Source organism: Coregonus clupeaformis, chromosome 31 (genome assembly GCF_020615455.1).
Source record: "Coregonus clupeaformis isolate EN_2021a chromosome 31, ASM2061545v1, whole genome shotgun sequence".
Taxonomy (NCBI): domain Eukaryota; kingdom Metazoa; phylum Chordata; class Actinopteri; order Salmoniformes; family Salmonidae; genus Coregonus; species Coregonus clupeaformis.
In genome coordinates this window covers 45,226,449-45,252,797 of record NC_059222.1, presented here as the reverse complement: position 1 = coordinate 45,252,797, position 26,349 = coordinate 45,226,449, and the positions used below count along the sequence as shown (strand labels likewise).

The following is a 26,349-nucleotide window of genomic DNA, read 5'->3' as shown; positions in this document are numbered from 1 at the left end:
TGGCGGCGAGTTTTACACCCCTCCAGCCGACGCTTGGCATTGCGCATGGTGATCTTAGGCTTGTGTGCAGCTGCTCGGCCATGGAAACCCATTTCATGAAGCTCCCGACGAACAGTTCTTGTGCTGACGTTGCTTCCAGAGGCAGTTTGGAACTGGGTAGTGAGTGTTCCAGCCGAGGACAGACGAGCGTCCCCGTTCTGTGAGCTTGTGTGGCCTACCACTTCACGGCTGAGCCGTTGTTGCCACAAGACATTTCCACTTCACAATAACAGCACTTACAGTTGACCGGGGCAGCTCTAGAAGGGCAGACATTTTACAAACTGACTTGTTGGAAAGGTGGCATCCTATGACTGTGCCATGTTGAAAGTCACTGAGCTCTTCAGTAAGGCCATTCTACTGCCAATGTTTGTCTATGGAGATTGCATGGCTGTCTGCTTGATTTGATACACCTGTCAGCAGCAGGTGTGGCTTAAATAGCTGAATTCACTAATTTGAAGGGGTGTCCACATACTTTTGTGTATACAGTGCATTCGGAAAGTATTCAGACCCCTTCCCTTTTTCCACATTTTGTTATGTTACAGCCTTATTCTAAAATGGATTAAATAAATGTTTTTCCTCATCAATCTACACACAATAACCCATTATGACAAAGTGAAAACAGGTTTTTAGACATTTTTGCACTTTTACAAAAATAGAAAACAGAAATACCTTATTTACATAAGGGTACCAAAACATTTCTGCAGCATTGAAGGTCCCCAAGAACACAGTGGCCTCCATCATTCTTAAATGGAAGAAGTTTGGAACCACCAAGACTCTTCCTAGAGCTGGCCGCCCGGCCAAACTGAGCAATCGGCAGAGAAGGGCCTAGGTCAGGGAGGTGACCAAGAACCCGATGGTCACTCTGACAGAGCTCCTGAGTTCCTCTGTAGAGATTGGAGAAACTTCTAGAAGGACAACCATCTCTGCAGCACTCCACCAATCAGGCCTTTATGGTAGAGTGGCCAGACGTAAGCCACTCCGTCGATTGCTCAGTTTGGCCGGGCGGCCAGCTCTAGGAAGAGTCTTGGTGGTTCCAAACTTCTTCCATTTAAGAATGATGGAGGCCGCTGTGTGCTTCTACATCTGCATTGCTTGCTGTTTGGGATTTTAGGCTGGGTTTCTGCTGATGTAAAAAGGGCTTTATAAATACATTTGATTGATTGATTGATTGATAAAAGGTACATGACAGCCCGCTTGGAGTTTGCCAAAAGGCACCTAAAGACTCTCAGACCATGTGAAACAAGATTCTCTGGTCTGATGAAACTAAGATTGAACTCTTTGGCCTGAATGCCAAGCATCAAGTCTGGAGGAAACCTGGCACCATCCCTACGGTGAAGCATGGTGGTGGCAGCATCATGCTGTGGGGATGAAAACCTGCTCCGGAGCACTCAGGACCTCAGACTGGGGTGAAGGTTCACCTTTCAACAGGACAATGTCCCTAAGCACACAGCCAAGACAACGCAGGAGTGGCTTCGAGACAAGTCTCTGAATGCTCTTGAGTGGCCCAGCCAGAGTCCGGACATGAACCCGGAGACCTGAAAATAACTGTGAAGCGACGCTCCCCATCCAACCTGACAGAGCTTGAGAGGATCTGCAGAGAAGAATGGGAGAAACTCCCCAAATACAGGTGTGCCAAGCTTGTAGCGTCATACCCAAGAAGACTCGAGACTGTAATCGCTGACAAAGGTGCTTCCAGAAGGTACTGAGTAAATGGTCTGAATACTTATGTAAGAGTTAGAGGATATCTATTTAACAACAGAACTGTGACAGGGTGACTGACACCGGGGAGTTAGATGATATCTATTTAACAACAGCACTGTGACAGGGTGACTGACACCGGGGAGTTAGATGATATCTATTTAACCACAGCACTGTGACAGGGTGACTGACACCGGGGAGTTAGATTATATCTATTCAACCACAGCACTGTGACAGGGTGACTGACACCGGGGAGTTAGATGATATCTATTCAACCACAGCACTGTGACAGGGTGACTGACACCGGGGAGTTAGATGACACAGTGTATTACTGAGGCTGACCCTACATCGTTGTGTGTGTGTGTGTGTGTGTGTGTGTGTGTGTGAGTGAAAGTCTATTTTATTTGACTCTATGATTTGATTTAACCAGGAGAATCTCTTGAGGTCCTCTTGAGTGGTGTCAGAGTGAATGAGAAACAGAGCATTAGTGACAGAGAGAAAGACTGGTGGATGTCACGATGTCACTAGGTCTGTGAGTGTCTCCCTCAGCTTGTGGATATCATTACTATGTATCTGTGGAGTTTAGAACAGGGAGCTCCAGTGTGGTGGTGGAGGGTCTACTGTAGTGAGTAGTGGAGTTTAGAACAGGGAGCTGCAGTGTGGTGGTGGAGGGTCTACTGTAGTGAGTAGTGGAGTTTAGAACAGGGAGCTCCAGTGTGGTGGTGGAGGGTCTACTGTAGTGAGTAGTGGAGTTTAGAACAGGGAGCTCCAGTCTGGTGGTGGAGGGTCTACTGTAGTGAGTAGTGGAGTTTAGAACAGGGAGCTCCAGTCTGGTGGTGATTACAGTATTTATCTCTATATTTGTATCTATCTCTATGGGTCTGGTAGTCTGATGGTAGTAATCTGGTAGTCTGATGGTAGTGGTCTGATGGTAGTAGTCTGATAGTCTGATGGTAGTAGTCTGATGGTAGTAGTCTGATGGTAGTAATCTGGTAGTCTGATGGTAGTAGTCTGATGGTAGTAGTCTGGTGGTAGTAATCTGGTAGTCTGATGGTAGTAGTCTGATGGTAGTAGTCTGATGATGGTAGTCTGATGGTGGTAGTCTGATGGTAGTAGTCTGATGGTAGTAGTCTGATGGTGGTAGTCTGATGGTAGTAGTCTGATGGTGGTAGTCTGATGGTGGTAGTCTGATGGTGGTAGTCTGATGGTAGTAGTCTGATGGTGGTAGTCTGATGGTAGTAGTCTGATGGTAGTAGTCTGATGGTGGTAGTCTGATGGTAGTAATCTGGTAGTCTGATGGTGGTAGTCTGATGGTGGTAGTCTGATGGTAGTAGTCTGATGGTAGTAGTCTGATGGTGGTAGTCTGATGGTAGTAATCTGGTAGTCTGATGGTGGTAGTCTGATGGTAGTAGTCTGATGGTAGTAGTCTGATGGTAGTAGTCTGGTAGTCTGATGGTAATAGTCTGATCAATCAAAAATAAATATCACAATGTGAAAATGTATCCTGGATTAAATTGATAGATGTCTCCAGCGCTCTTAACTAAACCTTTATTGGGGTGCCAATACATTTTTTTTTTGTCTATTACAATTTTATGAGAAGCACAGTATTTAATAACAAGACAAAATGGGTTCTTACCTTCTACAACTTATAAACAGTTCTGTCTCCCCTCTCAGGATGCTCAGTCCCTCAGTCGGTGTCAAAAAAAAACGAACAACTACTTTAACGCTCCTATCAATGAGGTAACCTTAAAGGTTTCTCCTAGAATTGTACTTTAAGAATTAAAACCAAGTGTAATAAAAATCTAAATGCATTTTAAGCTAAATAGCTTCAGCGAAACCTTCCTTCAGCAAACGACAGGTTCTTCTAGCTACCCTAACCCCAATCCTCCTTTCTGCTAACTCATCGTGGCTAACACCTGCCCCGATGACCAGTGCTTCATTTGTAAATCGGGAGGTTGCCGGAACAAAAAGTGAGCCCGAGAGGGGGGTGACCTGGGGAGCTCTGAGGAACCGGAACGCATGAAAAAAGAAATCTCCTTTATAATAAAGCGCTGCATGCGTATCATCACAGTAGAGTAGAGGCGCTTACACATGGGGAACATTTTAGTAGCCTAGGGTCCGGGAAAAATGTGGCTTTTTATAAACATTTTACATGACTGGAGGCTTTGGCAGAATCTTTTTTAATAGCGCACAAATGTTGGAAATGACAGGCTACTTTGACACTGACAAACTGAGAATCTGAGATCAATAAAAACGACCTTGTCTTGAATCCATCAATAGCCTAGGCCTAGGTGTGTGGAGACACATATTGTAGGCTACAATATGAGGTGGAAATTATAGTCCTAAAAACAATGATCCGCAGCGCACTCGCTGGTGATGGCCGACGAGTTTGTGCCAAAAGCCTATATCTCGCTTTCGTTTTACTTCGTAAAACAATATTTGGAAGTTGATCAAATATTCTGTTAGCCTACAGCAGACAGATTAGAGTCTTCTCTTTTCAGCAGGAGCCATTTGGTTTCCAACCTGTGTTTTCCCGCGATTGTATTTGAAATATTGCGAAAAGCCTGTTTTGTCCGCACGCTGTTCACTGACAGACCGTAGGCTATGCCTTGTTATTGGGCTACAAAGAAGCTGTTGATCCCCTGTGGCTAAATGATGGGCATTTTCATGGTGTAGTAGGCTATGCTGAATTATTTAATTTATTTCTGAACAGACAGCAGTTATTCTATAACTTTGGCAAATGTATTTCAATTTATCAGGGGTGCTGCAGCTCCTCCAGAAATATTAGCGCGAGATAATTCTATAAGGAAGTAAATATTGAAGTGCAAAGCTGGAGAGAGTTGCAGGCTCATTCATGTCTATCAGAGCAGAGAGGGAGAGAGATCATAGAAAGTGAATCTCATTCTAGTTCTGTGAGAGATACAGGCGCGCTACTCACAGAGGGGATGTGGGGGGAGGGGGAGAGGTGGGGAGGAGAGGGGAGGTGGGGAGAGACTGGGAATATGGCAGAATACAAACAGTGTAGCTACTCACTCCGCAATTAAACTGGCAAAACATCAGTATAGAGATAAAGTGGAGTCGCAATTCAATGGCTCAGACACGAGACATATGTGGCAGGGTCTACAGACAATCACGGACTACAAAAGGAAAACCAGCCACGTTGCCGACACCGACGTCTCGCTTCCAGACAAGCTAAACACCTTCTTCGCCCGCTTTGAGGACAACACAGTGCCACCGACGAGGCCCACTACCAAGGACTGTGGCCTCTCCTTCTCCGTGGCCAACGTGAGTAAGACATTTAAACGTGTTAACCCTCGCAAGGCTGCCGGCCCAGAAGGCATCCCTAGCCAGCTGGCTGATGTGTTTACAGACATATTAAATCTCTCCCTTTCCCAGTCTGCTGTTCCCACATGCTTCAAGATGGCCACCATTGTTCCTGTACCCAAGAAAGCAAAGGTAACTGAACTAAATGACTATTTCCCCGTAGCACTCACCTCTGTCATCATGAAGTGCTTTGAGAGACTAGTCAGGGATCATATCACCTCTACCTTACCTGTCACCCTAGACCCACTTCAATTTGTTACCGCCCCAATAGTTCCACAGACGATGCAATAGCCATCACACTGCACACTGCCCTATCCCATCTGGACAAGAGGAATACCTACGTCAGAATGCTGTTCATTGACTATAGCTCAGCATTCAACACCATAGTACCCTCCAAGCTCATCATTAAGCTCGAGGCCCTGGGTCTGAACCCCGCCCTGTGCAACTGGGTCCTGGACTTCCTGACGGGCCACCCCCAGGTGGTGAAGGTAGGAAACAACATCTCCTCATCACTGGGGCCCCACATGAGTGTGTGCTCAGCCCCCTCCTGTACTCCCTGTTCACCCATGACTGCGTGGCCAAGCACGCCTTCAACTCAATCATCAAGTTTGCAGACGACACAACAGTAGTAGGCTTGATTATCAACAATGACGAGACCGCCTACAGGGAGGAGGTGAGGGCTCTGGGAGTGTGGTGCCAGGAAAACAGGAGAAGGTGGAAAGCTTCAAGTTCCTTGGCGTACACATCACTGACAAACTGAAATGGTCCACCCACGCAGACAGTGTGGTGAAGAAGGCGCAACATAGCCTCTTCAACCTCAGGAGGCTGAAGAAATGTGGCTTGGCACCTGAAACCCTCACAAACTTTTACAGATGCACAATTGAGAGCATCCTGTCGGGCTGTATCACCGCCTGGTATGGCAACTGCATTGCCCGCAACCGCAGGGCTCTCCAGAGGGTGGTGCGGTCTGCCGAACGCATTACCGGGGGAAAACTACCCGCCCTCCAAGACACCTACAGCACCCGATGTCACAGGAAGGCCAAAACTATCATCAAGGACATCAATCACCCGAGCCACTGCCTGTTCACCCCGCTATCATCCAGAAGGCGAGGTCAGTACAGGTGCATCAAAGCTGGGACCGAGAGAATGAAAAACAGCTTCCATCTCAAAGCCATCAGACTGTTAAATAGCCATCACTAGCACATTAGAGGCTGCTGCTGCCTATTGAAATCACTGGCCACTTTAAGAAATGGAACACTAGTCACTTTAATAATGTTTACATATCTTGCACTACTGAGGAGGACCATCCTCCTCAGTAAAAAATTAAAAAATTAAAAAGTGAAACAAAAAAAGTTATCCTTTTCAGATAAAACTATACTAAATATATTCACTTCACCGAATAATTGATTACAACACACTGTTTCACAATGAAGGTCTACTGTAGCCTCAACAGCACTCTGTAGGGTATCACCATGGTGTAGCCGGAGGATAGCTAGCTTCCATCCTCCTCTGGGTACATTGACTTCAATACAAAACCTAGGAGGCTCATGGTTCTCACCCCCTTCCATAAACCTAACACAGTAATTATGACAACTTCCGGACGACATCCTCCGACCTATCAGAGCTCATGCAGCATGAACTGACATGTTGTCCACCCAATCAATGGATCAGAGAATTAATATAATACTGAAAGCATAAGCTACAGCTAGCTAGCAGTGCACTGCATAAAATGCGGTGAGTAGTTGACTCAAAGAGAGAGAAAGACAGTAGTTGCTGCCCGCCGGTGTAACTGCTAAACTGCTTGCTGCTGACTACACTGTACTGCATGATTGTAGCGGGTTTACTAACGCGTTAGTTCTAGTAGCTATGTTGACTACGACAAGACAATGAAGTAGGCTGTGTGTAGCGGTTAGCGGTCCTGATATGAAGGTCTGGCTTGGAAAGGTTTTTTCGCTTGGTCACAGACAGCTGATGTGTTGTGCACTGAAGTCCACCAGCGAAAGGAAAAGGTGATGCGAGAAGGAATACAACTGGCTGCTATGAAAGTGAACTGTGTTTGCGTGTGATCAGGGGTGTATTCATTCTGCCGATCCTGTTGAAAAACGTTTCTTAAACGTAATCAAAACGGAAGGAAACAGGGATAAACATGCCTGAATTTGTCCAATAGAAACTCACATTTGCAACTGTTGGACTAATGATTACACCCTAGATCAGCTAGATGCAGGCAAGACTGTGCAAGGCAGTATTGAATGTGTCAATGTCTGTCACCTTGATCACTCAACTTTCATTCATAGGCTAGGTTGTAGCAACTTCATGATGGTTTCCGGGGAAATTTGAGTATCATGTAGTAGCCTACACACACATTTTCGTTCCATAATGCATTTAGCAGAAAACAGTTGTCAAAAGTGCACCGCACATGCGAATGGTTTCATTTGACAGAGATAAGAAAATTATTAGAAATGTAGAAAGAGGGGAGATCTAAAGATACAAGAACTAGCATGGGTTGCTAATATGACTAGGATTGTGCCTTTGGCTATTGGACAATGAAAAAAAGTTGATTTGAAAACCAATAGAATATGAGAGAAATAGGCTATTGGTTGCAATGTGGAAGTCTTTATAACATAATTGCCTCCAGATATGGTTGGATTTTGGCTATAGGCTACTTTGAAGCAAAGTAAGACATTCCTCATAATATGAAGTAAAACATTCAGGTTTCAAACAATTAAGTATATGTTTTTTCAAAATGCATACTACCTCCAGCTCATTTCAAAGTGGTGTGTGACGTGCTGAAGCCTGCCTACCGTTGCTTATAGATGCACTAGATGGCGTAGCAGTGCAGTCGTGTATTCTGTTGTGTCCTCGTGTAAATAGCCTGTTTTTTTTTTCAGATATATTTCTCTATCTCACTTTCCATCATTTAACTAAATATACTTTCCTGCATCCCGCCTCAATGTGGAACGGATTCTATAATTTCTTTATTTTTATCAAGAACCTACGGCTGAAACTAGCCAGCTAACTAGCTACTTGCTATTAGCCACCGTTAGCAGTCTTCACCACTGTCCGTGGCCTGCACTACCTACCAGCCAGCTCTAGTCTGGACAATTATTGGCCAGTCTGCACAGCGTGCTATCAACCCAGAGCATATCGGATTTTCTGCCGGAATCACTGAAACACTGGACCTTAACACCAGATCATCGCAACTAGCTAGCTGCAACTGAATGGCTTTTGTTGGCTAATTCACCACTGTCCAGCAGTACTACTCAGTGTCTGATCGGAGACCTATGTACAGGTACTCAAGAAGTGTTCTCCCTGTTTCGTTATTTGTTTTCAGTCGTAGGTAGTATTTCGTATTTTGGCTGTCAGCTGTTTTTTGGAGACTTATTTGCTCCACCTTTCCTTTATCGTGATAAGTCCGTTATTTTGTAATCGGGCTTCGGAACCACCAGTAAAGATCCTTGTTTCACCATCTCTGCCTACTGCCTACTGTCTATCCTGCACCGCACCTGGGTCACACCTCACACCAACCCTTACAACCAACTGAGCCACACGGGACCTTAACAGGAAGCCAGTGTAGAGAGGCTAGCACTGGCTAGCACCGGAGTAATATTATCAGATTGTTTGGTTCTAGTTAAGATTCTAGCATCCGTATTTAGCACTAACTGAAGTTTATTTAGTGCTTTATCCGGGTAGCCGGAGAGTAGAGCATTGCAGTAGTCTAATCTAGAAGTGACAAAAGCATGGATTAGCTTTTCTGCATAATTTTTTGACGAAAAGTTTAGATTTTTGCAATGTTACGAAGATGAAAAAAAAATGCCCTTGAAATATTCTTGATGTGTTCGTCAAAAGAGGTCCTTCACAGTTTTATTTGCAACGACTGTACAACCATCAAGATTAATTGTCAGATCCGACAGCAGATCTCTTTTTTTCTTGGGACCTAGAACTAGCATCTCTGTTTTGTCCGAGTTTAAAAGTAAAACATTTGCCTCCATCCACTTCCTTATGTTTGAAACACAGGCTTCCAGGGTAGGCCATTTTGGGGCTTCACCATGTTTCATCGAAATGTACAGCTGTGTGTCGTCCACATAGCAGTGAAAGTTAACATTGTGTTTCCAAAATGACATCACCAAGAGGTACAATATATAGTGAAAACAATAGTGGTCCTAAAATGGAACCTTGAGGAACGCCGAAACGTACAATTGATTTGTCAGAGGACAAACCATCCACAGAGACAAACTGATATCTTTCCGACAGATAAGATCTAAACCAGGCAAGAACTTGTCCTTATAGACCAATTAGGGTTTCCAATCTCTCCAAAATAATGTGGTGATCGACAGTGTCAAAAGCGGCACAAAGGTCTACCACCTTTAAGAGTGCAGTCTCAGTACTATGATGGGGTCTAAAACCAGACTGAAGCGTTTCGTAAACATTATTTGTCTTCAGGAAGGCAGTGAGTTGCTGCGCAAAAGCTTTTTCAAAAAATTAGAGGAATGGGAGATCTGATATAGGCTGATAATTGTTTTACATTTTCCGGGTCAAGATTTGGCTTTTTCAAGAGAGGCTTTATTACTGCCACTTTTAGTGAGTTTGGTTCACATCCAGTGGATAGGGAGCCATTTATTATGTTCAACATAGGAGGGGCAAGCACAGGAAGTAGCTCTTTCAGTAGTTTAGTTGGAATAGGGTCAGTATGCAGCTGGAAGGTTTAGAGGCTATTACTTTTTTGTGAATACAGGATTAAAACACTTGAGTGTCTCCATTGACCCTCGGTCCTGGCAGTTCTGTGCAGACTCAGGACAACTGAGCTTTGGAGAAATATGGAGATTCAAAGAAGGAGTCCGTAATTTGCTTTCTAATGATCATGATCTTTTCGTCGAAGAAGTTCATGAATTCATCACTGCTGAAGTGAAAGCCATTCCTCTTTTGGGGAATACTGCTTTTTAGTTAGCTTTGCGACAGTATAATTTTTTTTTTTGAATGGTTCTTTATTCTCCTCAATTAGGTTGGCAAAATAGTCTGATCAAGCTAGTCGGAAGACTTCCAGTTTGTTGGAACGCCATTTCCATTCCAATTTTCTGGAAGCTCGCTTCAGGGCTCGGGTATTTTCTGTATACCAGGGAGCTAATTTCTTTCTTTAACCTTGCGTATTACCCTAGACTGCATCTAGGGTAATACGCAAGGTTAAATTTAGATCCTCAGTTAGGTGGTTAATCGATCCTTGAGTAGGTGGAGGGAGTCTGGAAGGGCCTCTAGGAATCTTTGGGTTGTCCGAGAATTTATAGCGCGGCTTTTGATAATCCTTGGTTGGGGTCTAAACAGATTATTTGTTGCGATTGCAAACGTAATAAGGTGGTGGTCCGATAGTCCAGGATTATGAGGAAAATCATTTAGATCCACAATATTTATTCCACGGGACAAAACCAGATCTGATAGGAATTCAGGGAACTCAGTAAGGCACTCCGTATACGGCCCAGGAGGCTTGTAAACAGTAGCTATAAAAAAACGTTTTGGACGCTACAAACAGAAGTTGACACATCGACGGTACCAACTTCCGATGAGTCCCCTGACATTTGTGGGGTTCATAGAGCAAAACAGAGAACCCCACCACGTCCATGGAGTGGTCATAACCATTCAGACGCTACAGACGTTTTCGAGAGAAGACCGGTTTTTCGGGATGTTTCATGGTCTGACAAAACATCGCTCTAGCTCTTCCACCGAAGTGCGACATCGGAGGATGCGGTGGATTGAGACGTATCCAATGCAAAAAACCTGATATCTCTATTTTAAACTGGATTTTTATGGGGATAAAAAAAAAATATGATGTTACTTAGATTGAAGCACCGGTGCGTCAATCGACCGTAGGGGTTTTTAATATACCAATAAGAAAGAGAGTTCCAAACCTCTCTGCCAATAACAGCTAGTTTTCAGTTTTCCCCTCCCCACTCAGACCACTCCCAGACAGTCCTAGCAAAAATCTTTGATGAGAAATTGCTATTTTAGTTTATTTTTGATCATTTTAATTGAAAACAATCAGAGTAATGTAGTTAATTGTTACCCACAAATGATATGATATGATATTGAGATAACAACAGATGCATCGGACCTTCAATGGGGGAGGGGATAATATGATAATGACAGCTATCAAGCTTCCAGGGTTTTCATAGCATGCTTGTCATCCTTAGACCAGGACGCAGTGAAAGCTCTCTCCCTCCATCCTCCCTCTTTCTATCACTCTTGCTACCCACACACCCATCTCTGACTGACTGGCACAGTCCTTCTCCTCCCCTCCCCTCCTCTGCTCCCTATAAATTAATGACTCAGCACTTTAAGTCAATGGACCATCTCTCCATCTCTCTCCCAGACACTGAAGTGTTCTTAGACTTTGTCAATGTACTTCCTAACATGCAGCACATCTAATCTCTCTCCTAATTTATTTCCCCCCACCATTGGCTCTCCATATCTCCTCCAGTAGTACTTCACTCTGTCTGTCCTCTCTCTCCTACCCCCTCCCTCCCTCCTACCCCCTCCCTCTCTCCTACCCCTCCCTCTCTCCTACCCCTCCCTCTCTCCTACCCCCTCCCTCTCTCCTATCCCTCCCCCTCTCCTACCCCTCCCTCTCTCCTACCCCCTCCCTCTCTCCTATCCCTCCCTCTCTCCTACCCCTCCCTCATCCTACCCCCTCCCTCTATCCTACCCCCTCCCTCTCTCCTACCCCTCCTCTCTCCTACCCCTCCCTCTCTCCTACCCTCCCTCTCTCCTACCCCCTCCCTCTCTCCTACCCCCTCCCTCTCTCCTATCCCTCCCCCTCTCCTACCCTCCCTCTCTCCTACCCCCTCCCTCTCTCCTACCCCCTCCTCTCTCCACCCCCTCCCTCTCTCCTACCCCTCCCTCTATCCTACCCCCTCCCTCTTTCCTACCCCCTCCCTCTCTCCTACCCCTCCCTCTCTCCTACCCCTCCCTCTCTCCTACCCCTCCCTTTCTCCTACCCCCTCCCTCTATCCTACCCCTCCCTCTATCCTACCCCCTCCCCCTATCCTACCCCCTCCCCCTATCCTACCCCCCTCCTTCTATCCTACCCCCTCCTCTCTCCTACCCTCCCTCTCTCCTACCCCTCCCTCTATCCTACCCCTCCCTCTATCCTACCCCCTCCCTCTCTCCTACCCCTCCCTCTCTCCTACCCCCTCCCTCTCTCCTACCCCTCCCTCTATCCTACCCCCCTCCCTCTATCCTACCCCTCGCTCTATCCTACCCTTCCCTCTATCCTACCCCCTCTCTCCTACCCTCCCTCTCTCCTACCCCCTCCCTCTATCCTACCCCTCCCTCTCTCCTACCCCTCCCTCCCTCCATCTCTCACTGAGGCATACAGTCTGTTTGTCCCAGAGTCGTTCCAGCAGCACAGCAACAGTCAGACTCACCCATCCTCTCCTCCCCCCCCCCCCCTCCCCTCCCCCCCCCTCCCCCTCTCTCCCTCCCTCTCTCCCTGTATCTCTCACAGAGACATGTCTGTTTGTCAAGTCCCAGACTTGTACCAGCAGCAGAGAGACAGTCCAACTCTGGAAATTGGGGTCCCCTGCCCTCCATCTCACCACAGATATCATAGAAATCTACAGGACAGAGAGAAAATGTATTCAGCTACACTTCCATACGGTATACAATGCCTTCGGAAAGTATTCAGACCCCTTTACTTTTTCCACATTTTCATTACGTTACAGCCTTATTCTAAAATTGATTTAAAAAATAATAATCCTCAGCAATCTACACACAATACCCGATAATGACAAAGCGAAAACAGGTTTTTTTGAAATGTTTGCAAATGTATTAAAACAAATAATTAATACCTTATTTATATAAGTATTCAGAACCTTTGCTATGAGACTCGAAATTTAGCTCAGGTGCATCCTGTTTCCATTGATCATCCTTGAGATGTTTCTACAACTTGATTGGAGTCCACCTGTGGTAAATTCAATTGATTGGACATGATTTGGAAAGGCACACATCTGTCTATATAAGGTCCCACAGCTGACAGTGCATGTCAGAGCAAAAATCAAGCCATGAGTTCGAAAGAATTGTCCGTAGAGCTCCGAGACAGGATTGTGTCGAAGCACAGATCTGGGGAACGGTACCAAAAAATGTCTGCAGCATTGAAGATCCCCAAGAACACAGTGGCCTCCATTATTCTTAAATGGGAAGAAGTTTCGAATCACCAAGACTTTTCCTAGAGCTGGCCGCCCGGCCAAACTGAGCAATCAGGGGAGAAGGGCCTTGGTCAGGGAGGTGACCAAGAACCCGATGGTCACTCTGACAGAGCTCTAGAGTTCCTCTGTGGAGATGGGAGAACCTTCCAGAAGGACAACCATCTCTGCAACACTCCACCAATCAGGCCTTTATGGTAGAGTGACCAGACGGAAGCCACTCCTCAGTAAAAGGCACATGACAGCCCGCTTGGAGTTTGCCAAAAGGCACCTAAAGACTCTCAGACCATGAGAAACAAGATTCTCTGGTCTGATGAAACCAAGATTAAACTCTTTGGCCTGAATGCCAAGCATCACATCTGGAGGAAACCTGGCACCATCCCGACGGTGAAGCATGGTGGTGGCAGCATCATGCTGTGGGGATGTTTTTCAGTGGCAGGGACTGGGAGACTAGTCAGGATCGAGGCAAAGATGAACGGAGCAAAGTACAGAGAGATCCTTAATGAAAACCTGCTCCAGAGCACTCAGGACCTCAGACTGGGGCGAAGTTTCAGCACACAGCCAAGACAATGCAGGAGTGGCTTCGGGACAAGTCCGAATGTGGAAAAAGTCAAGGGGTCTGAATACTTTCTGAAGGCACTGTACATGTATATACAGTCCCCTGTAGCTCAGTTGGTAGAGCATGGCGCTTGCAACGCCAGGGTTATGGGTTCGTTTCCCACGGGGGGGCCAGTATGAAAATGTATGCACTCACTAACTGTAAGTCACTCTGGATAAGAGCGTCTGCTAAAATGACTAAAATGTAAATATAAATGTAAATGTAATATACTATAGATACACAGGCACAATAAAAGAGAACCAAGTGAACATGGTAACACAGCTTGTATGGTAGTCTGTCAGGTACTCAGCAAGAAGGTCTGATTTCACTATTATTAACACAAGACCCAGATGGCAAGATCCAGTCTATCTTAACAACTGGAGGCCTCTTACACTTCAATGTTGTGATGCAAAAATACGAAATGCATAGCACTCATAATTTTTACCAGATGTTGTTAATCCTAATCAGACAGGTTTTTTTTACATGGATGATACATTGGAGATAATATACGACAACTACTAGAAATAATAGAACATCATGAAACATCTAAGAAGCCAGGCCTGGTATTTATAGCGGATTTTGAAAAGGCCTTTGATAAAGTAAGACTGGATTTTATTTATAAATGCCTGGATTTTTTCAATTTTGGTTATTCACTTATAAAATGGGTCTAAGTAATGTATAAGAACCCTAGGTGTAAAATAGTAAATAGCGGCTACTTCTCTGAGAATTTTTGAATTGTAAAGAGGAGTTAAACAAGGGTGTCCGCTGTCACCATATCTATTTGTTATGGCCATCGAAATGCTAGCTATTAAAATCAGGTCAAATAACAACATTAGAGGACTAGAAATCCAAGGCTTAAAAACAAAGGTGTCCATGTATGCCGATGACTCAAGTTTTATATTAAGTCTGCAAACTAGATCCCTGCAATGTCTCATTGAAGATCTAGATAACTTTTCTGGACTCTCTGGACTAAACCCTAATTATGATAAGTGTACAATATTACATATTACAAAAAATAAAAATAAAATAATATTACATATTGGATCTTTAAAAAATAAATATTTTACATTACCCTGTAGTTTTCCTATACAATGGGCTGACGGTGAAGTAGACATACTTGGTATTCATATCACAAAATATGTAAATGAGCTCTCCACAATGAATTCAAGATCCCTGCAACCATGGAGAGGTAAATACCTGTCTATTTATTGAAAAATTGCCCTGATTAACTCCTTAGTCATATCTCAGTTTACTCACTTACTCATGGCGCTGCCTACTCATGATGATTCGTTTTTCAAATCATATGAGCAAAAAATATTTCGCTTTATCTGGGATGCTAAACCAGACAAGATAAAGCGTGCCTATCTATATAATGAATATGAATTGGGTGGGTTGGGATTATTAAATATAAAAGCACTAAACCTCTCTCTAAAAGCATCACTTATTCAAAAGTTTTACTTGAACCCTAAATGGTTCTCAAGTAGATTACTAAGAAAAGCTCACCCATTGTTTACAAATGGCCTTCTTGCCTTTGTGCAGATTGCCATGTCTCATTTTCGATTAATTGAAATGATATTATTTTCAAAGTATCTCTCTTTTTCAAACAAGCATTCCAGAGCTGGCTACAACTTCGATTTCATCCCCCTAAAAAGATAGAACAAATATTACAACAAATATTATGGCTGAACTCAAATGTGCTGGTTGATAAAATATCTGTATTTATCGGAAAGATGTTTGAAAAGGGTATTTTGTTTTTAAATGATATTGAAAATTGGAATGGTAGAGTTATGTCTTTCACGGAGTTATCAGAATTGTATGGGAAGGTCTGCTCAATTCAAGATTACAACCAATTGATTACAGCATTACCCCAAAAATGGAGGAGGCAGGTGGCAGCGGGAGGAGGCAGGAAACTGGTCTGTCTGCCCAATATAAAGGATCAAGGGAGGAAGTAGGGAACTGGTCTGTCTGCCCAATATAAAGGATCAAGGGAGGAGGTAGGGAACTGGTCTGTCTGCCCAATATTAAGGATCAAGGGAGGAGGTAGGGAACTGGTCTGTCTGCCCAATATAAAGGATCAAGGGAGGAGGTAGGGAACTGGTCTGTCTGCCCAATATAAAGGATCAAAACTGGTGGAGGAATAAAAATAGCATAAATGGGAAAGTATACCAGTTTCATTTGAGGACCAGGATGTTGACAGCTGTGCCATACAGATTGCAAAATAGTTGGGAAGAGAATTTTGATGTACCGATTCCATGGTACAGGGTCTATGAGTTGATATATAAAACGACGGAAGATTCAAGACTTCGTGCTTTTCAGCTAAAATTATTTTCCATTGTTACAGCTAATGCCTGTTTGCCTGAGGCTGATGCCATGCAGGGGTTAGTACACATGCATGTACATACACTCTGCTTCAAATGCACACACGTGCACATACACGGACACACATGTAAATAGTGCCATACATGCACTCAAACATATCCAGTTGGCCTTGCTGTTATGATTGTTGTTGTCCTTGATGTCTTTTGTTTTTTGCGTTGTTGTTTTCTGTTTTCATTTGTCTTTGTCTTTTTTGTTCATTGGCAGCTTGGGTTGGCAGCTTGGACCGGTGGCTGATGGATCGCTGATTCGGGTCCCCGTTTCTGACCTTGTGGGAGAACTGTCGACGTGCCCTTGAGCAGGGCATTGACCCTGGTTGCTTCTGTGTGTCGCTCTGGATGGGAGTCTGTTAGATGACTAATGTGATGTAGTAGTTGAGCGGCTTCACTGCAAGTATATTGTATGTTTTAAATAATCAATAAATATATATATATACAGTGGGGAAAAAAAGTATTTAGTCAGCCAACAATTGTGCAAGTTCTCCCACTTAAAAAGATGAGAGAGGCCTGTAATTTTCATCATAGGTACACGTCAACTATGACAGACAAATTGAGAAAAAAGAATCCAGAAAATCACATTGTAGGATTTTTTATGAATTTATTTGCAAATTATGGTGGAAAATAAGTATTTGGTCAATAACAAAAGTTTCTCAATACTTTGTTATATACCCCTTGTTGGCAATGACACAGGTCAAACGTTTTCTGTAAGTCTTCACAAGGTTTTCACACACTGTTGCTGGTATTTTGGCCCATTCCTCCATGCAGATCTCCTCTAGAGCAGTGATGTTTTGGGGCTGTCGCTGGGCAACACGGACTTTCAACTCCCTCCAAAGATTTTCTATGGGGTTGAGATCTGGAGACTGGCTAGGCCACTCCAGGACCTTGAAATGCTTCTTACGAAGCCACTCCTTCGTTGCCCGGGAGGTGTGTTTGGGATCATTGTCATGCTAAAAGACCCAGCCCACGTTTCATCTTCAATGCCCTTGCTGATGGAAGGAGGTTTTCACTCAAAATCTCACGATACATGGCCCCATTCATTCTTTCCTTTACACGGATCAGTCGTCCTGGTCCCTTTGCAGAAAAACAGCCCCAAAGCATGAAGTTTCCACCCCGTGCTTCACAGTAGGTATGGTGTTCTTTGGATGCAACTCAGCATTCTTTGTCCTCCAAACACGACAAGTTGAGTTTTTACCAAAAAGTTATATTTTGGTTTCATCTGACCATATGACATTCTCCCAATCCTCTTCTGGATCATCCAAATGCACTCTAGCAAACTTCAGACAGGCCTGGACATGTACTGGCTTAAGCAGGGGGACACGTCTGGCAATGCAGGATTTGAGTCCCTGGCGGAGTAGTGTGTTACTGATGGTAGGCTTTGTTAATTTGGTCCCAGCTCTCTGCAGGTCATTCACTAGGTCCCCCCGTGTGGTTCTGGGATTTTTGCTCACCGTTCTTGTGATCATTTTGACCCCACGGGGTGAGATCTTGCGTGGAGCCCCAGATCGAGGGAGATTATCAGGGGTCTTGTATGTCTTCCATTTCCTAATAATTGCTCCCACAGTTGATTTCTTCAAACCAAGCTGCTTACCTATTGCAGATTCAGTCTTCCCAGCCTGGTGCAGGTCTACAATTTTGTTTCTGGTGTCCTTTGACAGCTCTTTGGTCTTGACCATAGTGGAGTTTGGAGTGTGACTGTTTGAGGTTGTGGACAGGTGTCTTTTATACTGATAACAAGTTCAAACAGGTGCCATTAATACAGGTAACGAGTGGAGGACAGAGGAGCCTCTTAAAGAAGAAGTTACAGGTCTGTGAGAGCCAGAAATCTTGCTTGTTTGTAGGTGACCAAATACTTATTTTCCACCATAATTTGCAAATAAATTCATAAAAAATCCTACAATGTGATTTTCTGGAAAAAAAATTCTCAATTTGTCTGTCATAGTTGACGTGTACCTATGATGAAAATGACAGGCCTCTCTCATCTTTTTAAGTGGGAGAACTTGCACAATTGGTGGCTGACTAAATACTTTTTTTCCCCACTGTATATTATTTTTTTTACATGGTAACACATGGGTACTTCGGTACGTACATGAGGACTTCCCAACATATTCATAAACCATATATACCACACCCTAACAGGGTCATTTATTCCCATAATCATATCACAATCAACTTTTACCAGTTGAACGTGGACACAAAAATAATACTTTGTAGTATGAACATTTTTCTGAAATATTGTATTAAAATCTGCAAATTAGGTGATATCTCATTCAATATCGGCATATTTACATATCACGCAAATCCATTTTGTGGACATTGGATGAAGTCAGCCTAAATATTGTGGTTTAATTTTGTTAAGACACTCCAGGACCGGACGTATCCAGAGCAGACTGTGGATAAATACTTTTTCCATCTTTCTATCTGTAAAATATGAAAGGAAGGTATGTAAAATACATCTTTGGCAAATTATTGGGAAGAAACTTTCATCTAAAATATTTTTTTTTTTACAATATATCAATAATTCCATATGTACACTACCGGTCAAAAGTTATAGAACACCTACTCATTCAAGGGTTTTTCTTTATTTTTACTATTTTCTACATTGTAGAATAATAGTGAAGACACCAAAACTATGAAGTAACACATATGGAATCATGTAATAACCCAAAAAGTGTTAAACAAATCAAAATATATTTTATATTTGAGATTCTTCAAAAAGCCACCCTTTGCCTTGATGACAGCTTTGCACACTCTTGGCATTCACTCAACCAGCTTCACCTGGAATGCTTGAAGGAGTTCCCACATATGCTGAGCACTTGTTGGCTGCTTTTCCTTCACTCTGCGGTCCGACTCATCCCAAACCATCTCAATTTGGTTAAAGTCGGGGTATTGTGGAGGCCAGGTCATCTGATGCAGCACTCCATCACTCTCCTTCTTAATACGTTTGAGCCAATCAGTTGTGTTGTGACAAGGTAGGGGTGGTATACAGAAGAAGGCCCTATTTGGTAAAAGACCAAGTCCATATTATGTCAAGAACAGCTCAAACAAGCAAAGAGAAATGACAGTCCATCATTACTTTAAGACATGAAGGTCAGTCAATCCAGAACATTTCAAGAACTTTGAACGTTTCTTCAAGTGCAGTCGCAAAAACCATCAAGTGCTATGATGAACTGGCTCCCATGAGGACTGCCACAGGAATGGAAGACCCAGAGTTACCTCTGCTGCAGAGGATAAGTTCATTAGAGTTACCAGCCTCAGAAATTGCAGCCCAAATAAATGCTTCACATAGTTCAAGTAACAGACACATCTCAACATCAACTGTTCAGAGGAGACTGTGTGAATCAGGCCTTCATGGTAGAATTGCTGCAAAGAAACCACTACCAAAGGACACCAATAATAAGAAGAAACTTGCTTGGGCCAAGAAACACGAGCAATGGACATTAGACCGGTGGAAATATGTCCTTTGGTCTGGAGTCCAAATTTGAGATTTTTAGTTCCAACCGCTGTGTCTTTGTGAGACGCGGTGTGGGTGAACAGATGATCTCTGCATGTGTATTTGCCACCGTAAAGCATGGAGGAGGAGGTGTTATGGTGTGGGGGTGCTTTGCTGGTGACACTGTCTGTGATTTATTTAGAATTCAAGGCACACTTAACCAGCATGGCTACCACAGCATTCTGCAGCGATACGCCATCCCATCTGGTTTGGGTTTAGTGGGACTATCATTTATTTTTCAACAGGACAATGACCCAACACACCTCCAGGCTGTGTAAGGGCTATTTGACCAAGAAGGAGACTGATGGAGTGCTGCATCATATGACCTGGCCTCCACAATCACCCGACCTCAACCCAATTTAGATGGTTTGGGATGAGTCGGACCGCAGAGTGAAGGAAAAGCGGCCAACAAGTGCTCAGCATATGTGGGAACTCCTTCAAGACTGTTGGAAAAGCATTCCAGGTGAAGCTGGTTGAGAGAATGCCAAGAGTGTGCAAAGCTGTCATCAAGGCAAAGGGTGGCTTTTTGAAGAATCTCAAATATGAAATATATTTGTTTAACCCTTTTTTGGTTACTACATGATTCCATATGTGTTATTTCATAGTTTTGATGTCTTCACTATTATTCTACAATGTAGAAAATAGTACAAATAAAGAAGACCCCTTGAATGAGTAGGTGTTCTAAAACTTTTGACCAGTAGTGTACATAAACCCCCCCACCCCCACACAGACACTCCCCCCACCACCACACACCCCCACATAGACACACCCCCCACACAGACCCCCTCCCCACCACACCCCCCACATAGACACACCCCCACACAGACCCCCCCCACCACCACATAGACACACCACCCCACCACCACACCCCCCCCACACAGACACCCCCCACACAGACCCCCCCCACCACCCCACCCCCACACAGACACACCCCCCACCCCCCAAACACAGACACCCCCCACACAGACACCCCCCCACACAGACACCCCCCTCACCACCACACCCCCACACAGACACACCCCCCACACAGACACCCCCCACACAGACACAACCCCAGACTCCCATGCATCCACACAGACACACCCACACGCATCCACACACCCCCACACAGACCCCCCACACAGACACAACCCCACACCCCCACGCATCCACACAAACTGCCCTTTCCTCCATCACTCGTCCTCCCTCCCCTCACCTCTCATCCCTCGTTCTTTCTCTCCCTCCTCAAGTCACAGTATTGCTGTTGAACAGAAACAGAACATGAGTACTCTGTCTCACTCCAACTCTCTCCATGGTAACTGTGTCCATCTGCTCTGATGATATGTAATAATTATGCATAATTATACTCTCTCCCTCTCCCTTTCTATCTGTTCTCTCTATTATACTCCAAGCCATCTTTCCATCCACATCATATTTGAAGCTCCCCACAGTTCTATTTCTCTATCATTTGCCGTTCGTTCTAATCCTTAAATCCTTTATCCTTCCATTTTTAGAAAGGTCCGGAAAAGACGGAACAATGATCTATTCAGGAACAGCATTGGTGGAGACAGTGTGATGTATCTGCGTGCTGTCACTCTCCGAACCAATGTCTCTGTATCTCTCTGGAGCAAACAAACAGACAAGGGCAGGCTGATCCATCATCTTATACAGTAGTAGGCCTTTTAAAGATTCCCAATTATCTACCCTACTACCCTAGAAGTGTGTACTTGTTGACTCCCTACCATGGAATGGACAGGTGTAAGAAACATGGGGAGTGAAGAAAGTGTACACTTGAGGAAGAAAAGTTGGGAATATCTCTTCTCTTCTGCTGAATACATCTGTCTTTGTGCTGTGTCACTGGGAAACATGTAGTTCTAGATGCTTCCAGTAGGTTCCTTCATTGAGGATACTTCTTACTATGTGCCTGTTCTCTACCCCCTGTACCCCATGCGCACTTGTTCACTCCCCCTCATGCATGTAAAAGTATTGGATTGGTGCAATTAAGGCTGGAGTTTCCAAATGTTCCTTACCCGAGTCCATTTTCCTTACCCGAGTCCATTTTCCTTAACCCAGTCCATTTTCCTTACCCCAGTCCATTTTCCTTACCCCAGTCCATTTTCCTTACCCCAGTCCATTCTCCTTACCCCAGTCCATTCTCCTTACCCCAGTCCATTTTCCTTACCCCAGTCCATTCTCCTTACCCCAGTCCATTCTCCTTACCCCAGTCCATTCTCCTTACCCCAGTCCATTCTCCTTACCCCAGTCCATTTTCCTTACCCCAGTCCATTTTCCTTACCCCAGTCCATTCTCCTTACCCCAGTCCATTTTCCTTAACCCAGTCCATTTTCCTTACCCCAGTCCATTTTCCTTACCCCAGTCCATTCTCCTTACCCCAGTCCGTTTTCCTTACCCCAGTCCATTCTCCTTACCCCAGTCCATTTTCCTTACCCCAGTCCATTTTCCTTAACCCAGTCCATTTTCCTTAACCCAGTCCATTTTCCTTAACCCAGTCCATTTTCCTTAACCCAGTCCATTTTCCTTAACCCAGTCCATTTTCCTTACCCCAGTCCATTTTCCTTACCCCAGTCCATTCTCCTTACCCCAGTCCATTCTCCTTACCCCATTCCATTTTCCTTAACCCAGTCCATTTTCCTTAACCCAGTCCATTTTCCTTACCCCAGTCCATTTTCCTTACCACAGTCCATTTTCCTTACCACAGTCCATTCTCCTTACCCCAGTCCATTCTCCTTACCCCAGTCCATTTTCCTTACCCCAGTCCATTCTCCTTACCCCAGTCCATTTCCGAGCGGTATAGAGGATGGGTAATGAGGGTCCAGGGTGTTAGCTAAAGAGAGCACGTCTTCCTCAATCCTTATTTGGCCACAAGTCTCTGACCACAGTAACCGTTAAAATGTAATAGTCTTTGCAGTGTCAGAAGGGAAGGTGGTCCAAGCTGACCTGGCTGAGGAAGGGAAGGTGGTCCAAGCTGACCTGGCTGAGGAAGGGAAGGTGGTCCAAGCTGACCTGGCTGAGGAAGGGAAGGTGGTCCAAGCTGACCTGGCTGAGGAAGGGAAGGTGGTCCAAGCTGACCTGGCTGAGGAAGGGAAGGTGGTCCAAGCTGACCTGGCTGAGGAAGGGAAGGTGGTCCAAGCTGACCCGGCTGAGGAAGGGAAGGTGGTCCAAGCTGACCTGGCTGAGGAAGGGAAGATGGTCCAAGCTGACCTGGCTGAGGAAGGGAAGGTGGTCCAAGCTGACCTGGCTGAGGAAGGGAAGGTGGTCCAAGCTGACCTGGCTGAGGAAGGGAAGGTGGTCCAAGCTGACCTGGCTGAGGAAGGGAAGGTGGTCCAAGCTGACCTGGCTGAGGAAGGGAAGGTAATCCAAGCTGACCTGGCTGAGGAAGGGAAGGTGGTCCAAGCTGACCTGGCTGAGGAAGGGAAGGTGGTCCAAGCTGACCTGGCTGAGGAAGGGAAGGTGGTCCAAGCTGACCTGGCTGAGGCAGAGTCTGGTTCTTCTGTAATGAGCTGGAACGTGCCAGTCAGGGGTTCAGGATTCTGTCATTTCTCTGATGAATAGGACACACCATTGGCCTCGGTCTCCATCCATCTCTCTATCCATCCATCTCTCTATCCATCTCTCCTCTCTCTCTCTCTACTGTCTCCTTCTCTCTCTCTCTCCCTATGGATCACTCTCTCTCTACTGTCTCCTTCTCTCTCTCTCTATGGATCACTCTCTCTCTACTGCCTCCTTCTCTCTCTCTTTCGCCCTATGGATCACTCTCTCTCTTGGTACACAACCTCTTTAGATAGCACTAGAATATAGAGTGGCCCACTTCTTATACACAGACAACTTCCATATCCCACGTATAGAGACCAGGCCAGACAGAGACATACAGAAAGTCTGACAGACAGACAGGCTCATCTCAGAAGTATGTCCAGCAGATACAGGAAGGACAGGAGGCCAAGGAGTACTGGAGGCCCTAGTCAAGGATGTGCTGTTTAAACTGGAAGTAAACAGGTATGAGAGATCTAGTTCACATCCACCACTATACAACGCTACAATACACAACGCTACACAACGCTACACTACGCTACACTACGCTACACTACGCTACATAACGCTACACTACGCTACACAACGCTACACAACGCTACACTAAACAACGCTACACTACACAACGCTACATAACGCTACACTACGCTACACAACACTACACTACACAACGCTACACTACACTAAACAACGCTACACTACACAACGCTACACAACGCTACACTAAACAACGCTACACTACACAACGCTACGCAACACTACACAACACTACACAACGCTACACTACACTACACTACACAACGCTACACTACACTAAACAACGCTACACTACACAACGCTACACAACGCTACGCAACACTACACAACACTACACTACACTACACAACGCTACACTACGCTACACAACGCTACGCTACACTACACAACATTACACAACGCTACACAATGCTACGCTACACAGCGCTACACTACACAACACTACGCTAAACAACGCTACGATACGCAACGCTACGCTACACTACAGCATCATACACAACAAGTCTGTACAACTACATTTCAAGGGGAACCTACTTAAGGATTCATAACATATTCATCATCCCTACATCATGCTTTCTTATGCAGTAAACAACAACCACAAAATACTGTAACGTGTTACCCAGAAGTCTGCTATGAGACTGGGGACGTCTCTTCTCCAATAGAAAACCAATGAGCAGTGGACAAACGGTTTCCAAAAAGGATTTTATTGATAACTGAATTACATTTCTCTTTTATACATATCTCATAAACAGGATTTTACATTTTACTTTTTTTTGCCAACATTACAGCATTACAGCATCTGATGTAAGAAAAATAATAATAGTAGGTCAGAATGAATGGAGAAACAAATCAAATCATTTCAATCATGATCTTCTATTTCACTCCTCTTTAGGCAGAATAAAACTTCTAAACAACAACGCACACATTCCAAAACAGAATAAATGTGACTGGGGAGAACGACAAAAGGATAAGGCTTCATCAAGGCATGCCACCCTCACCATGCCACCCCCACCGTAAAGAAAAGGAGTGGCATGGTGGAGGTGGCATGGTGGGGGTGGCATGGTGGAGGTGGCATGGTGGGGGTGGCATGGTGGGGGTGGCATGGTGGAGGTGGCATGGTGGGGGTGGCATGGTGGAGGTGGCATGGTGGCATGGTGGGGGTGGCATGGTGGCATGGTGAAGGTGGCATGGTGGCATGGTGGGGTGGCATGGTGGAGGTGGCATGGTGGCATGGTTGGGGTGGCATGGTGGAGGTGGCATGTTGGAGGTGGCATGGTGGGGGTGGCATGGTGGAGGTGGCATGGTGGCATGGTGGCAGGGGGGTGGCATGGTGGGGGTGGCATGGTGGCATGGTGGGGGTGGCATGGTGAGGGTGGCATGGTGGGGGTGGCATGGTGGAGGTGGCGGGGTGGCATGGTGGCAGGGGGGTGGCATGGTGGGGGGTGGCATGGTGGCATGGTGGGGTTGGCATGGTGGCATTGTGGAGGTGGCTTGGTGGCAGGGGGTGGCATGGTGGGGGGTGGCATGGTGGCATGGTGGGGGTGGCATGGTGGAGGTGGCATGGTGGCAGGGGGGTGGCATGGTGGCATGGTGGGGGTGGCATGGTGGCAGGGGGTGGCATGGTGGGGGGTGGCATGGTGGCATGGTGGGGGGTGGCATGGTGAGGGTGGCATGGTGGGGGTGGCATGGAGGGGGTGGCATGGTGAGGGGTGGCATGGTGGAGGTGGCATGGTGAGGAAGGCATGGTGGAAGGGGGTGGCATGGTGGGGGTGGCATGGTGGCATGGTGGGGGTGGCATGGTGGGGTTGGCATGGTGGAGGTGGCATGGTGGCAGGGGGGTGGCATGGTGGAGGTGGCATGGTGGCAGGGGGGTGGCATGGTGGGGGGTGGCATGGTGGCATGGTGGGGGTGGCATGGTGGAAGTGGCATGGTGGCAGGGGGGTGGCATGGTGGGGGTGGCATGGTGGCATGGTGGGGGTGGCATGGTGAGGGTGGCATGGTGGGGGTGGCATGGAGGGGGTGGCATGGTGAGGGTGGCATGGTGGAGGTGGCATGGTGAGGAAGGCATGGTGGAAGGGGGGTGGCATGGTGGGGGTGGCATGGTGGCAGGGGGGTGGCGATCCACCTGCCCTGGATCATGTTCATTAGGCACCAAACGGAAGAAAACGGACTGAAACAGAGAGGACTACCTTGGACTTGCCCAATAAGACATTTTCATTTTTGCTTTCCGTTGGACACGTTTTCAGTTGCATGCCTTGATGAACACGACCCTCGACTGTTATTACGTCTCAGAACACTAGGTGCAGAGGGGAGAAGAGGGGGAGACGGGGAGAACAGGAGGGATGGAGGAGAAGGGAAGAGAGGGGTGGAGTGGGTTGACTGGGTTGGAGCTAGATTTGGCAGGGCAGATTCTAATGACAGAGAGATAGCCCTGTCCCATGCCCCTTACAACTAGGAATCTCTACTAACAACGTTCTTTTAAATTATCTTTGCAATATTTTTGTGGTATGATGACCCCTCAGGAGAGGATGGTATGATGACCCCTCAGGACAGGAAATGAGGATGGTATGA

The 26,349-nt window shown here is 45.7% G+C and overlaps 1 protein-coding gene across 1 annotated transcript; it reads right to left on the bottom strand.

Moving 5' to 3' along the window:
• Positions 1–24,772: 24,772 nt before the first annotated feature.
• On the bottom strand, positions 24,773–25,879 carry LOC121547887 (extensin-3-like). The gene has a single exon (XM_041859312.2). It carries the CDS (start codon positions 25,877–25,879, stop codon positions 24,773–24,775), a length of 1,107 nt encoding a protein of 368 aa, XP_041715246.2.
• Between the last annotated feature and the right edge of the window lie 470 nt (positions 25,880–26,349).

Bases quoted from the DNA above. Each gene is read 5' to 3' on its own strand.
- LOC121547887 (XM_041859312.2), bottom strand. From the start codon at position 25,879: ATGCCACCCCCACCATGCCACCCCCCTTCCACCATGCCTTCCTCACCA.